The 15,096-nt window shown below is 43.4% G+C and overlaps 1 protein-coding gene across 2 annotated transcripts; it reads left to right on the forward strand.

Annotated features, from left to right (window-relative positions):
- The first annotated feature begins 233 nt into the window (after positions 1-233).
- LOC105058949 (glutamine synthetase nodule isozyme) lies at positions 234-8,468 on the forward strand. 2 transcript variants are annotated; one of them, XM_029260247.2, is made up of 14 exons: positions 234-646; positions 746-785; positions 884-987; positions 1,094-1,142; positions 1,291-1,397; positions 3,799-3,886; positions 4,666-4,794; positions 5,107-5,181; positions 5,309-5,362; positions 5,502-5,539; positions 5,675-5,834; positions 7,473-7,533; positions 7,760-7,830; positions 8,163-8,468. In XM_029260247.2, the coding sequence occupies exons 1-14, from the start codon at positions 573-575 to the stop codon at positions 8,211-8,213; spliced, it is 1,101 nt and encodes a 366-aa protein (XP_029116080.1). In that variant the 5' UTR covers positions 234-572; the 3' UTR covers positions 8,214-8,468. The 2 variants fall into 2 exon arrangements, with proteins under 2 accessions (XP_029116080.1, XP_010940335.1); XM_010942033.4 differs by lacking the exon at positions 7,760-7,830 and having other exon boundaries at positions 251-646.
- The last annotated feature ends 6,628 nt before the right edge of the window (positions 8,469-15,096 follow it).

Here is a 15,096-nt window from a genome sequence, read left to right on the forward strand (position 1 = left end):
TGGCATGGCTTGACTGCTGGCCCGACCGACCCGCTCGCCCAAAAGACCGGATCGCGATCCGCTCACTCGCGGTAAGCTGACTCCCTCCCACTTTTCCCGGAACGCCAATCTATGTGTCCCCGAAATCATCCCCAATCTCATTAAAGCTCCAATTGATACTTCTGCCCAAATTTGGTTGAAAACTCCAGGTTTAAACATTATGCGGGGACGTTCATGGATGAAGTAGAAGCAAAGCTTTTGGAAAGGTTACAATATTTTTGACATTATTTGTATTCAAGTTTTCGCCCAACGGGGATTAAAGTAGAAATCACAGTCTCACCGCTATCCCATAAATCGAATTCGAGAAATCCCAGCGATTCTATTCATCTCACCTGGATTTGTTTTGGACCCGGATTCAGTTACTCCACTTAGACTCACCGTCTAATACGGCACCTCTCGTTCATTATTCCATCTCCATCCACACCTCTTATTCCAATTGCGCCGGCCTATATATGGACCGATCGACTCCCCTTTCACCATAACATCATCATCCAGTCTTCTCCATTACTCCTTATTCCGAAGGCCCGGCAGCCATGTCACTGTTAGAAGATCTCGTTAACATCAACCTCTCCGACACCACGGAGAAAATCATCGCGGAGTACGTATGGTAATAAGCAAACTATGGCCATTCCATCTTTATTCTTCGAGGACAATTTTATTCTTTGTAGAGATTTCTTATTTGTTTTTTTTTTTTTTTTTCCTTCAGGATCGGTGGATCTGGAATGGATATGAGGAGCAAAGCAAGGGTTAGTCATCGTTTTCGCTTTGCTTTTCCGTTCTTGTTTTGTTTTTATTAAGGTGGTTAACTTAATCTGAATCTTAATCTTGGGTTGGGATGGGATAGACTCTTTCGGGCCCGGTATCCGATCCGTCCAAGTTACCCAAGTGGAACTACGATGGATCCAGCACTGGCCAGGCTCCAGGACACGACAGTGAAGTGATCTTATAGTGAGTTAACTTTTCTTTTAATCTAATCACTATTCTGACTCTTTTTGTCGGCAATATTTGTTTTGTTTTGATGTTCATAACATTTTTTTGTTGTTTTCTTAAATAGTCCTCAGGCTATTTTCAAGGATCCATTCAGGAGAGGCAACAATATTTTGGTATTATTTTAATCTTAAATTCACGCTTTTTGATCTGCTTTTTTGGGAATTTTTTAGTTTGATGGATCTCCTAGGATCTGCGATTTTGGCTAGATCAGAGTTTCTTTTTTACATAAAGAAGTTCTTTTCTATAATAAAACTTTTTTAGGTGATATGCGACGCTTATACACCGGCTGGGGAACCGATTCCTACAAACAAGCGGTTCAATGCGGCCAAGATCTTCAGCCATCCAGATGTCGTCACTGAGGAGCCATGGTATTTGTTTTCCTAGAATTTTGTTAATGTCTTCTTAATTTTGGTACCAATTTTTTTTTCGCTATTTAGGGATTAAATTGGATACAACATAGGGGGGAAAAAGGAACAAACCCTTTAGTCATTAATAAATCAAAGTTTACTAGAATTACTTAAGAAAATTGGATCTTGGTGGTGCAATGCATTAATTTAGTTTTTTCCAGTTATCTGGTCTAGAGAAAATTTGACGTTTGGTTTTTTGTTTATAAGCTTATGCCCACTGAAATTGGTCGTAGTCCTTTCTAAATAGTGGAGCATATCTATCTGGATCTTTCTTATTATATCACGATAAGTGACGTGAGGCCCATTATTTATAACCAAGAATTAAATATTGGCCATAGAAGACTTCTAATTAAACGGTCCACCTAGAGATGGCTTGTCATTTTCGTTTGTTACCTTATTAATTACGTCACCCTTAACTACTGTTTCCTTTTGCTTTTGTTATGTTCTGATCCCTTTTATTAGTTTGGAACTTCTAAATTATAGCTCTCTTACTTCTCTGTTATAAGTTACATGCAGAGAGCTTCTCCTTCGTTCTCAAAATTTGTAAGAAGTAAAATATTTGACGCCGAACCCATCTAACCGTAGACTACATTTTTGCCTGGTTGTTTTCGGCTACAAACTTGATTTAGGAACATATATTTTAGAGAATTATAGATCTGATAGGCTAGAAATTCTTAAGTAAAATATGGACACTCTTACTTGTTATATTTGCATAAATATCTCATTTCCAATTATTCTCATTGTCTATAATTCAATGGACTGGTCGAAATTAGAACAAGCAGTGAGTTCTATTATTCTAGATGGCTGGCATAATTCCAAATTGTATATTCTACTTTCTTTTTTTTATATGATTTGAAGATGTATTTAATTAGGGTGATGTTGACAGATGCTCCTAGTGGATTTAGCAACATAAAAGTTTCTGCTAACTAATTATGTGCCTCAACTTTTTGGCCCATCCACCCACACTCTGTTAGATTTTTGTGGGGCGTTATATGTGCCTAATTTCCTTCTTATAGAATTTCCATTAATCGCTCCAAATAAAAAACTGATCCAAGTTACGTTTGTTGGTCTTCAGCATGCTAATGGTTGATATTTATTTTGTTGAGGCATGGACTATTTTGAAGAAATTAATATTAAGAAACATATGGTCTAGGGGGCTAATGTCAGGAACATGAGATGCTATACAAAACAAGGACATTTGACCATAGGTTTAATCTCGAATCTGATATTTACATGTTATTTCAGAGGACAAAAGGCTGCTGCCAATCAGAAGCCATGATGCATGCAATGTTCCGCATGCTATCCATCCAAAGGCCCCTTTTGTATCAGCGCCTTGTAGTGCTTCTGATGGACAGAGTGCCACAGATCACAGATTCCAATGGATGCTCCAGCATGTGGCACATGTAATGCATCTTGGCTACCCGGAAGCTGCGTGCTAGACTTTTAAAATAATGAATTTATTGTTCGTAATGAGTGTCCACGGGCATTTAAATAGTGAGCATAAGCGTAATTAGTTCTGCTCATATTATTATTGGCTGAAATGATGCCCTCATGATTGGTTAGACATGTTAGATGGTTAGTCTTTCTTGGAATAGGATTTTGCAGACCCTTAAATTTGGTTAGTAATAAATATTAGGCGCAAAGTAATAGTCATGGGGGGTTGTCCTACGAGATGGCTAATCAAGTGCATTTCACCCTTTCATTTTACTTGGCATATTCCTGTGCATTAAACTATATAGTATAAGCTTAAAAGGAAATTTGCAGTATTGTTGCAAATCGATGATATAGCCACTCACAAAAGTTTATCAACCTTACCGATCTTGGCTTTCTTTATTTTGCTAATCTTTCTTCCAGAAACCCTAACACATTGTACACTTACAAATTTCATGGACTCCTATCCATAGGTTGAACCACAAGTTTCCATCTCATAGATGTCATTTACTTCCAAGAAATTATGTATCTTCTCTCTCTCATAGACCCTATTAGTCTCCAAGAGACATTTGTCTTCAACTAGATAATTCATATGTACTATTAATCAATTTTGCTCTAATTTATGACTTACAATGAGTTGAGCCAAGAATTCTGACCTATAATTTCACACCTTTTCTTCTGGTCCAGCACAAGCCGGTGATTTTTTTTTGGGTCCTTAATTGCAATTAATATTTCATAGTCCTCTATTTCTGTTTTAAATATATGCTTAATTCTGGGTTATCTTCATTGTTTTTAGGCTTTGATTTTGCTTTCTTTTGACTAAGTCACACCAAGTGACCTGGGTATTTGCTGAATTAAACCTATTTGGTAACCTTTTTGGGTGCATTAAAATTATCTATGTAAAATATTAATTATGACCTTGTTTGGTCAGGTATGGCATTGAACAGGAGTATACTCTGTTTCAGAAGGATGTTCATTGGCCTCTTGGATGGCCAGTTGGAGGCTACCCAGGCCCTCAGGTTTTTATCTAATTATTCCTTGTATATTCCTCAATTATGCAGTCTGCTAATAATTTGTATGCTGAGTTGTCTGGTTGTCTAATTGAGTCAAAGTCTAGATATTTGGGTGTATGCAGGGTGCAGAGAACCTGTAGACAGACACATTAGTTAGTTTTCATATCGATTTGAATATTAATATTATTCTTTGATCTATGTAAATCCCTATTTTAAAATGCATTGCTTTTTTGATGATCCCACAAGTTCTAATAATTCCAATAAGAGGAGAAAAACTTGCAGCTTCACACATACAAGGGCAAAATGAATGATGGTGCCCAAGTGATATAAGTAATGTAATTTGGCTAAATGGCTATATGACTGTATATGTCAATGTTCAATTTGGCTTTGCATGCAGTATGTCAATGCCCAATTATTGGTCTTCAATGTTTTGCAAATTATGAATCATAAACTTGTGGCCGTTAGTATTAAGCATATACCCAGTAAAACAATTGTAAGATAGCTTTGTCCAAAGGCGATATCCCTAGGAGTTTGAAACTCAAGTAACGCTCTTTCACTTTCCATGTTAATGCTTCTGATTGACAAGTTGTTGGGAAACTACATTTTGGATGGCTTCTGATTTGCTTGCCAGTAATTTTTTTATGGATCTAACTTGTGTTGATGCCATTGGCTTCTTAAATTGATGAAGTTTATTACATGAAAAATTGTTTTCCACAGCACAGAATATATGTCCTCAGCTTTTTGCGAAGTTTCCCATTTCTCTAATAGCATTCATTTGTCTATAGGGCCCGTACTACTGCGGTGTTGGAGCTGATAAGGCATTTGGCCGTGACATTGTAGATTCTCATTACAAGGCATGCCTTTATGCTGGGATTAACATAAGTGGAATAAATGGTGAAGTTATGCCGGGCCAGGTAATGTTTTCTTGTGAGTTTTATAGGCTATAATATGAATCTTATCTATTGGTCCCCATGGTAAGGGGATAACTACTCTTGCATCATTTGTTTCCTTGCTCGTGAGTTCATTTATTTTGCCTATGCATTCTTTATCTTTTTCTCCAAAGAGATGCTGCTTTTGGCCTTTCTCCATTGATATGAATCATGGAAGATTATCTTAATCAGATTTTCTTGTTCTTGTCAAATGTGATGAATAACTGGATGCCTTGACATTCAAAACCTAGATATTACTTGAAGCCTCCCTTATGGAATTTTTATTGTATTGGACAGTGGGAGTTTCAAGTAGGTCCTGCTGTTGGAATTTCTGCAGGTGATGAGTTATGGGTGGCCCGCTATATTCTTGAGGTGAATATAACAAATAATTGATACAACGAATGTCTTATTTATGTTCCACATAATATATGAATGTCCAGTAAATCGAAGAATTTTTTATCTACTTTATTAATTTCCAAAGCTTTTTGTTAAAATGCAGAGGATTACTGAAATTGCGGGAGTCGTTTTGTCCCTTGACCCCAAACCTATCCAGGTTTGCTTCTACATGTTTTTCCTTCTATATTCTCCCAGGCAAGCTCATTTTAGTGCTATTAGTATCGTAAATTCTTTTTAATTATAGTTAGCTATGGATATCCCTTTATTTGTGTTTTTTAAAAAAAAATTGGAATCAGGGTGACTGGAATGGTGCTGGTGCACATACAAACTATAGGTAAGCATCCTCCCTCCATCTCCTAATTCCACGTGCATTTATCGTGTATACAGTTCATTAGAGCATGAAACTTCCACAATTTGAAAAATGCAGAAATTTTCTAGTGTTTGTTGATTTTTATTAACATTTCTACAGCACCAAGTCTATGAGAAGTGATGGTGGAATTGACGTGATCAAGAAGGCAATTGAGAAGCTTGGCTTGAAGCACAAGGAACATATTGCTGCATATGGTGAGGGCAATGAAAGAAGATTAACAGGCCACCATGAAACTGCTGATATCAACACATTTTCATGGGTAAGGAACCTTGAAGATTTATATTTTGTTTTATATATTTCCCTCCACGAGGGCACTGCAATGATAAGTTTATTCCATTGTGACTTGGGCCTCATGGATTTGAAATATGGAAACAGCCTGTCTGTCCGTAGACTCTGCAGCAGCAGCAGCCTTATGCAGTAGGACACCCGTTTTTTCTATGCTCCCTCCACTGTATGTGAAATATAAATGGCTTTTCCATGTGATATCTTCTGGTGCAAAGAAACAAACATTAATTTTGCCGAGCACTTTGCTATTATTAAAAGTAATAGTTTTTTCCTGTTAGAGAGAAAATGTCAAAAAAAAAAAAAAAAAAGAAAACTAAAACCTATTCTGAAAATCAGAATGCAATTAAGATCATAAAAACTTTCCTCCCTTAGGGTGAGAAGAGTTATGCCAGATGATTGATTAAGTCGCATTGACATGATCTCTTTTCGATTAATGCTCATGCTTCAGCAAAATTTCAACATAATAAGGGTGGTGAAAATCATTTTTAAGAAACTACGTAACAATTTTGCTTTACTAGTTGCTAGAAATGACTTACTGTCTCTTCCACCTGCTGAGGAGTATGCCTAGCCTCAAAAATTCAGCCAGCCTTTTGAACATGAATGGCCAAAGCCTATAACAAGACGTGATCATGAACAATTCCACGTATAGATTTGATATTTATGTCAGCATGAGATTTCCAGAAGGGACCTATTTAGGGGCTGCTAAAACTCCAAGGGCCTTTTCTCATCTTCTTCATAGAGTTTTATACAAAGCGAACAGTTTTACTTTTATAATTCACTCAAAAGCATTGCCCAGTTGGAGTTTACATATTCCTTAGATTTAGGCAATTTAGAGAATGAAGGGAATCAAAGGAGGAGGGTCCCTGGTACAACATAATCACAAAGGGAAATCGAATTTACTCTACCTGAATCTGACCACCCTCCATGTGACCTGAGATATATGCAAATACTCCTCCAAATTTATGGGTTTAATGTTTTGCATACCATTGTGGAACTTCCTCCCCATTATCATATATCTCTCTTGTAACTGTTTTGTGCACTTTTTACACTCGAAGTTCCAGGTAGAGCCAAATTTATGATTTTTGCTTCCCCTACAAAGAATGTGAGTATAAGAAATGAATATATCAATGATCTTCTTTTTCAGCATGTATAATGCACATGGCGTGTCTGGAAATATGTAACTTCAAATTTTGTTCAGAATAGCTGTAGATTTGCAGTGTTTATTTCCAGTAAATGCAACATATGGACAACTATCCAGAAAATCAAGTTAGGGTAAACCATCATACGTTTGTCAGAACAAGAGTACTGCTTCATTGTAGTTTTTGTCTATGTGAGTTGAGAAAAGCTTTTCATGTGGAATATTTATGTCATAAAAAAAAAAAAACTTGATGGGTGTGCAAGCTTTGACCCCTGGATTAGATGGCAAGATATTTCTTTTTGGCAGCGGTGTTAGCTTGTCTTTGATGTTGGTTGTTACTTTCTTTTTAATATTCCTATTTTCAACTAATAATATTCTAGAATTCTTGATGACCCATAACACCATTGAGCTTCTGAAAATTTACTGCATGGTATGGACAAATATCTGATGTACTTACAATCCCTGAAATTGCAGGGAGTTGCACATCGTGGTGCTTCTGTCCGTGTTGGCCGTGAAACTGAAAAGAATGGCAAAGGTATATGATGAGATTTCTTAAATTATGGGCAATTTGGTATGTCCTCTATAACACCATTTTTTTCTAGCCATGCCATGACCACAGAGGTTGATGTGATGTATCATAGGTATTTTTTGGTGCCCTAAGTTTACTGAATTTCTCTGGTGTATATTCTTAGCATGGTTCCAGATGCTTTTGTCAGATTTCTATTTTTTGTCCTTTTTCATTTATCTGATTTTACTTCCAGCTGAAGGTTTCAGCACACTTCACCCCCCACCAAACAAAATCAAAATGGGAGCTACACTGGCATTTCCCTTGGTGATGTCACATGCTGGCAGATGCATTTGTTGGATATCTTTCTTTCTTGCTCTTTTTTTTTTTTTTTTTTGGCATGATTTTGCTTCTATGAGAAGTTTTGCACAGAGCCCATTCCCCCCACGAGAGTGGGATGTCAGTGCATCAAGCATCAGGACAAGTTGAAGCTTCTTTTTAGTGTATTATTAAACCAATACAATTGACAAAATGAAAAAGAACTCTTTAGAAATTTATTTCTTTCAGATTAGGTGGGAAAGAAAAAGCAACGCCTCAAGACCTTAAGATTTTCATGAAAGGTCATAAGTTCAGTTATTCATCTCTGTTCTGATGTGCAGGTTACTTTGAAGATAGAAGGCCAGCATCCAACATGGATCCTTATTTGGTGACCTCAATGATTGCTGAGACCACCATTCTCTGGAATCCTTGATAGCAGGGAGACTGGCCCGCATATTGACTATCTGAAGTGATTTCTGGGGGACTCAGATTTATTCTGTTTGTGGACTTTGCTCAATCGTGATCTACTTTTAAAGGGTTGTTTTATAATTTATCTCAAGAACACAGACATTTTTTATTCGAAACCATGATACAATGACTGCTTGTCCTATAAATAATCACTGGAGGAATGCTTTATTTTTTGGATCTTTATTCATTCTAAACTAGTATCATGATGGATTTTTGTTCAGCTCAAATATGTTTCCCTTGTTTGCCTTGCTACTTTTGCTTAAATTCTTGGTCAACACATCAGAACGTAGATCGATTGTTGCTTGCTGGAGTAGTCCAGCCATCAATGGTTTTTGGTTGGAGAAAAGATAGCTGGACAGCATGCCATATAATTATGCTTAAATTATGTAACTTTTAGAGTGGCTTGTGCTTGATTGCCTTCACCCAAATATTGCACTGTTTATTCAACTACTTCGCCTCCACCAAAACATAAATCTATGTCTGCAGATAGTTTAAACCTGCGTGAAAAGAGCCAAAGGGCTCCCCGAATCTTGCACCAGTCGCTTTCTACACGGAATTGTTATCCATGATATTATGATATTATTATAGTAATCTGGTTCAGCCTGAGCTAAATTTTCTTTTGTGGATATCAACTCGTTATCTGACTCTGTTGAGATTTATTAGCTGAATTATATAAGAAATTTCAGATAATCTACATAACCGAGGTTTTCGTTGCTTGCATTATCTCATAGTTGTCAAAGTGTGCTTCTGAAATGGGAACATTTCGATACTTACACGACTGCTTGGTCTCCTATATACGGCAGAGTTTGAATTACTTGTGACAGGCAAGCCCAAAAAATTGGAGGAAAGTTGCCAATATTTATTATTTTTTTCCGAATTTGTCTTTATTATTTCGAAAGGTAAAAAAAAAAGGAAATGGACCAAAACAGCAAGGGATTACATGTCCCGATAAATTCTTTTCATTAATATGGATTTTTTTTTTTTTTCAAATCCTTGGATAAATTCTTTCCAGCCTCTATGTACAGGTCAAATTTACAAAAAATGAAACAACGACAGCAAGAAAGCCATTTCTTTTACAAGGCAATACGTAAAATTGAAAGTACAAAATTATTTACCGAGGCACATCTTGGTACCACATTTCTCTTTGGTTTTTACACGTTTGTCATCGTTTCCATCTCTTTAAAATTTTTATACGGCCAGCTTTTTTCTTATATGAGCTATAATAATAATTTTAAAAAAAAAAAAAAGTAAAGAAAAGAGGGATAACGTCAACAATTTTTTTGATTGGATAGATCTTCTTTAGCGGGATTTGGGGTCTGGAGCAATAATAGATGGCTCCAATTTCAATCATTTGATTAGGAGATGTTCAATTTTAGATTGAAATGAAAATATGATCCAATCTCTCTAAAATCTAACCTGAATTCTCTTGTAAAAATTTGAATCTCCATTTTGATTCTAAGTTGATTGTGTTTCTAACCATAAATCAAGTAATTTAAGTGATATAGCTATTTTAATTCCGAAACTCCAATTTCAACCGCAAACCAAACACCCCTTATAATGCATTTTAGGTCATCATTTCTCACTTTTCCAAATAATTCTCTCCTCATATCCTCATAATTTAGGAAAGCAAAAATGAGGACATTTTTTACCAAAAATAGAAACAGCAGTCAGGAAGATATGGAATACTTACTACCAGTTGATTTCAATCCAATGGCTGCCAGATCATCTCCTTGGATTCAATTTATACCTTTAAGGGGACAGACGTCAATTGACTTCATAGTTACTTCCAAGGACAAAAAAAAACAAAGAACGCTTCATGCCATATGGCATGAGGTAATTGGTGAAATTGGTGAGGTAACTGGGGCCTGCAACGTGAGGAACCAATGTTTGCGTGACATGTCTGGGCACCGAGTTACTGGTCCGGATCAAGACGTAACTGGTTCGGTTTCGGCCCATGTCCACCGTCTGATTTGCGGTAGTCCAAATCTTCACGTAAGGTGGTAAAGTTTAATACGATACCAATATCAAACCTCACAATGGTGGAAAGAGCGCTCGTTATTTATGCCCTCGCGCTCGTTATTTATGCCCTCAATTTCATTAAGTAGTGAAAACAATATCTGTTGCGGCCAATCACCTCGTCGTCCGATCGCCAAGAAGCGTGCACCTGCAAAACGAAGTCCGCACTGATCGGAGGCGGCTCCGGCGGGGACCCTCCGACGATCAAGTCAGAGAGGTGACTGGGCAACAGTGAAATGATGACAGAGAGCTCGATCGAGAGAGAGAGAGAGAGGAGCGAGCCTGCGTTTTTGGGAGAGACGGAGCGGATCGATCCCTTGCACTGTTGCCTTCCCCGATTTATATAGTGGAGCACGGTATGGCGCCGTCATTAATGGCGCGGACAAGTGAGGAACTGTCAACTCACTGTGGACTGTCAGAGTCGCCGTGAAAGTGTCACGTCGCCGTGCGGCTGTCAAATCACTAGGGTTGACAATGCCCTCGGCGGGACAATGTCCCTAGATAGCCGTGCCGCATGCGGCTGTCAGGACTGACAAGCTCTGACGGCTGTACGGCGATCGGAGGAGTCGATCGACCCTAGGTCGGTGGCCAGCTGAGTGGCGTCGGGGCCCTCCGTTGGTCGGCGAGTGAGTCGGCCATCAGACTTCCTGGTCGGTCGGCCAGTCGGTCGGTCGGAGTCGTCCGTCGGGGTCGGCCAGTCGGTCGGTCGGCCGTCAGAGTCGGCCAGTCGGTCGGTCGGCCATCGGAGTCGGCCAGTCGGTCGGTCGGCCGTCGGAGTCGTCCGTCGGGGTCGGCCAGTCGGTCGGTCGGCCGTCGGAGTTGTCCGTCGGGGTCGGCCAGTCGGTCGGTCGGCCGTCGGAGTCGGCCAGTCGGTCGGTCGGCCAGTCGGAGTCGGCCAGTCGGTCGGTCGGCCAGTCGGCCCCTTCGACCGTAAGTCGGTCGGTGGGTATTCCCCAACAGTTGCCCCCCTCCACTCCTGAGCCCGATGTCGTGTTGGCTCGCGTGAACATGTGGGCGACGACTTCGGATGAAAGGAGTGGTTTTCCGCCTTTTCTTGCCCCGACTCTGGCGATCACATCAGCGAACGATCCAATATCGGTCGTCCCGACTGTAGGTCGAGCATGCACGTCGGATCGGAGGTCGGCCAACCTTCGAACGTTGCTCGTTGACACGATCATTCTGCAGAATCTGATAGTCGAGTAGCATCCGACGTATTCGGATAGGATAACGATGGCAAGTCGAATATCCATTGTCCAGCCCTTGGTCGGACGTATGCATCGGGATGTATGATAAACGGTGGCAAGCCGAATATCCTTCGATCGGTCGTGACCAGATCGGTATGTCGCGAATACGACTGCGGTCGTCTTGGCGTTTTGCCTTTCTTAGTCGAAGCTAAGTCGGCAAGTTAGCCAGCCGCATTAGTCGAAGCCCTTTGCCTTCAGAGGCCGAGGCCGTCGATTTCGGCGATCGACGATCGAGCCGTTGATTCGACGATCGACGATCGGCCATGTTGGTCGGGGCCTTTTGCCTTCAGAGGCTGAGGCCGTCGATTTCGGCGATCGGTGGTCGAGCCGTTGATTCGGCAATCGACGATCGGCCATGTTGGTCGGAGCCTTTTGCCTTCAGAGGCCGAGGCCGTCGGTTCGGCGATCGGTGATCGAGCCGTTGATTCGACGATCGACGATCGACCATGTTGGTCGGAGCCTTTTGCCTTCAGAGGCCGAGGCCGTCGGTTCGGCGATCGGTGATCGAGCCGTTGATTCGGCGATCGACGATCGGCCGTGTTGGTCGAAGCCTTTTTGCCTTCAAAGGCCGAGGCCGTCGATTTCGGCGATCGATGATCGAGCCGTTGATTCGGCAATCGACGATCGGCCATGTTGGTCGGAGCCTTTTGCCTTCAGAGGCCGAGGCCGTCGGTTTGGCGATCGGTGATCGAGCCGTTGATTCGGCGATCGACGATCGACCGTGTTGGTCGAAGCCTTTTTGCCTTCAAAGGCCGAGGCCGTCGTAGATTCTTCGCTCCTTCGATCTCTATCGGGATCTGCGCACGAGGAGCGGGGAGAGGGGTGTAGGAGTCATACCTGCGATGCGTCGGTCTCGGACTCCATCATCAGGGTGACTTTTGGATTCGTCGGGGTGGCGAGACCCGACTATCGGTCGGGAGCCTGCTTGGTTCGGCGGGTTCCCGACCTTTCTTCCATTTTTCTTTTCGGCCCGTGCCTTAAGTCAGGCGCCGGTCGGAAGCTCCTTCATCCGCGCGCATGTACTTGTACGCGCGCTCCAGCAGTTCGGCGTATGTCCGGGGGAGGGTCTTGTCCAGAGAGTAGGTGAATCGGGACGCCCTCAGGCCCCGCTTCATGGCTGAGACAGCCATGTCTTCGTTGAGGTCCCGGACCTCAAGCGTGGCCGCGTTGAATCGCGTCACGAAGTGTCGTAGAGTCTCATTTTCTCTCTGCTTGAGGGAGAAAAGACTGTCCGACGCTCGCGGCGACTTTCGGCTGGTGCTGAAATGGGCCACGAACGAGTGCTCGAGCTGTCCGAAGGAATGGATACTTCCCGATCGGAGACCGGAGTACCAGGCCCTGGCAGCCTTGCGGAGTGTGGCGGGGAAGCCGATGCAAAAAAGAGCGTCGGTTGCCCCATGGATCGTCATGAGAGCTTTGTAGCTTTCCAGATGGTCGATTGGGTCGGTGGAGCCGTCGTAAGACTCCACGTGCGGCATCTTGAACCGACTGGGGATCGGTTCGTCGAGGATCAGTCGGGAGAGAGGTTGGGCGGTCTGAAAGTCGACGTCGTTCGAAGACTTCTGGGCGTCCATCTGCAACTGGGCGAGTCGGCGGTCGATTTCCTCAAACCGTCGCTCGTAGTCGTCCGCTCGTCGATGCTGGGAGACCCCAGGAGTGGAGTCTCTGGAAGATTCTGAAAGAGAGGCCGACGGCGTGCGCGGCCGCTTCTCCTTCCTCGCCCGTTCCAACGGGGAAGGGGAGGGCCGCTGGGACCGTCGGTCGTCGCGCCATGGTCGTCTCTCCTCTTCTCCATGGGAGTGCTGTTGGGGGCGCTTGCATAGAGGCGACAAGGATCGGCGCGGTCGTCGGCGGCTGCTCCTGGAAGGCATAGGTCGGGCCGCCGGTTGCTGCTGGAGGCTCTTGACTGCGTCGGTCAGTACGGTCATCTGTCGTACGATAGCCGCAATCTGGGCCTCCGTGGTCACTGCAGGGCGCGGAGAGCTAGGCTCCGCCGTCGGTGGTGGCGGGGAGGCCTCTTCCCGGCGGGAAGAGCGTCTGGCCGACCCAGTGATTCTCGATCGTTGAGCTCTTGTCCTTGTCATGCTGTCCCCTACCTGACGCGCCAATCTGTTGCGGCCAATTGCCTCGTCGTCCGATCGCCGAGAAGCGTGCACCTGCAAAACGAAGTCCGCACTGACCGGAGGCGGCTCCGGCGGGGACCCTCCAACGATCAAGTCAGAGAGGTGACTGGGCAACAGTGAAATGATGACAGAGAGCTCGATCGAGAGAGAGAGAGAGAGAGGAGCGAGCCTGCGTTTTTGGGAGAGACGGAGCGGATCGATCCCTTGCACTGTTGCCTTCCCCGATTTATATAGTGGAGCACGGTATGGCGCCGTCATTAATGGCGCGGACAAGTGAGGAACTGTCAACTCACTGTGGACTGTCAGAGTCGCCGTGAAAGTGTCACGTCGCCGTGCGGCTGTCAAATCACTAGGGTTGACAATGCCCTCGGCGGGACAATGTCCCTAGATAGCCGTGCCGCATGCGGCTGTCAGGACTGACAAGCTCTGGCGGCTGTACGGCGATCGGAGGAGTCGACCGACCCTAGGTCGGTGGCCAGCTGAGTGGCGTCGGGGCCCTCCGTTGGTCGGCGAGTGAGTCGGCCATCAGACTTCCTGGTCGGTCGGCCAGTCGGTCGGTCGGAGTCGTCCGTCGGGGTCGGCCAGTCGGTCGGTCGGCCGTCGGAGTCGGCCAGTCGGTCGGTCGGCCGTCGGAGTCGGCCAGTCGGTCGGTCGGCCATCGGAGTCGTCCGTCGGGGTCGGCCAGTCGGTCGGTCGACCGTCGGAGTCGTCCGTCGGGGTCGGCCAGTCGGTCGGTCGGCCGTCGGAGTCGGCCAGTCGGTCGGTCGGCCAGTCGCAGTCGGCCCCTTCGACCGTAAGTCGGTCGGTGGGTATTCCCCAACAATATCAGAGAGAGATGGATCCACTTTTTGCCCGACCCCCGCGCCCCCGCCCCCCCCCCCCCCCCCCCCCCAGCCTTTTTTTTTTTTCCTTTGTTACTCATACACTTGAATCTGATTGTATATGAAATATTTCATGTGGCAGTTGTTCTTGCTGTTATGAAGGCATGGAATGTTGCTTTCATTTCATATGTTGCTACCTCGGTTGGTAGCTTTGCCAGGTTTTCAAAGTTCTGAAGTTTCGGATACATGAAAGCATTAGCAAAGAAATGAATGGGAAAACTGTAGACACAAAATACATGAATTTAGCATGAGATAAGACAATTGTAAGGATAAATACTTTCTCCTCCATTGTGAAAAGATGCATATTTTTTACTCTTTGTAATATGAATAATGGCGTTACCAGCAGATTAGCATTCTTCTTTTGAAAGTGTGTTGAATAAGATGCTGCGGCAATGATGTATGTGATTTCTTCATCCATGTGAGTGAAAATAAATTACAATTCAATTTAAACTTCAGAATTTAGAACATTTTTTATGCCAATTACAATTTTCTTTATGAAAGACTTTCAGCTCTTATAATCAGAATATCTGACCTAATTACTGA

Source organism: Elaeis guineensis, chromosome 16 (assembly GCF_000442705.2).
Source record: "Elaeis guineensis isolate ETL-2024a chromosome 16, EG11, whole genome shotgun sequence".
NCBI classification, from domain to species: Eukaryota; Viridiplantae; Streptophyta; class Magnoliopsida; order Arecales; family Arecaceae; genus Elaeis; species Elaeis guineensis.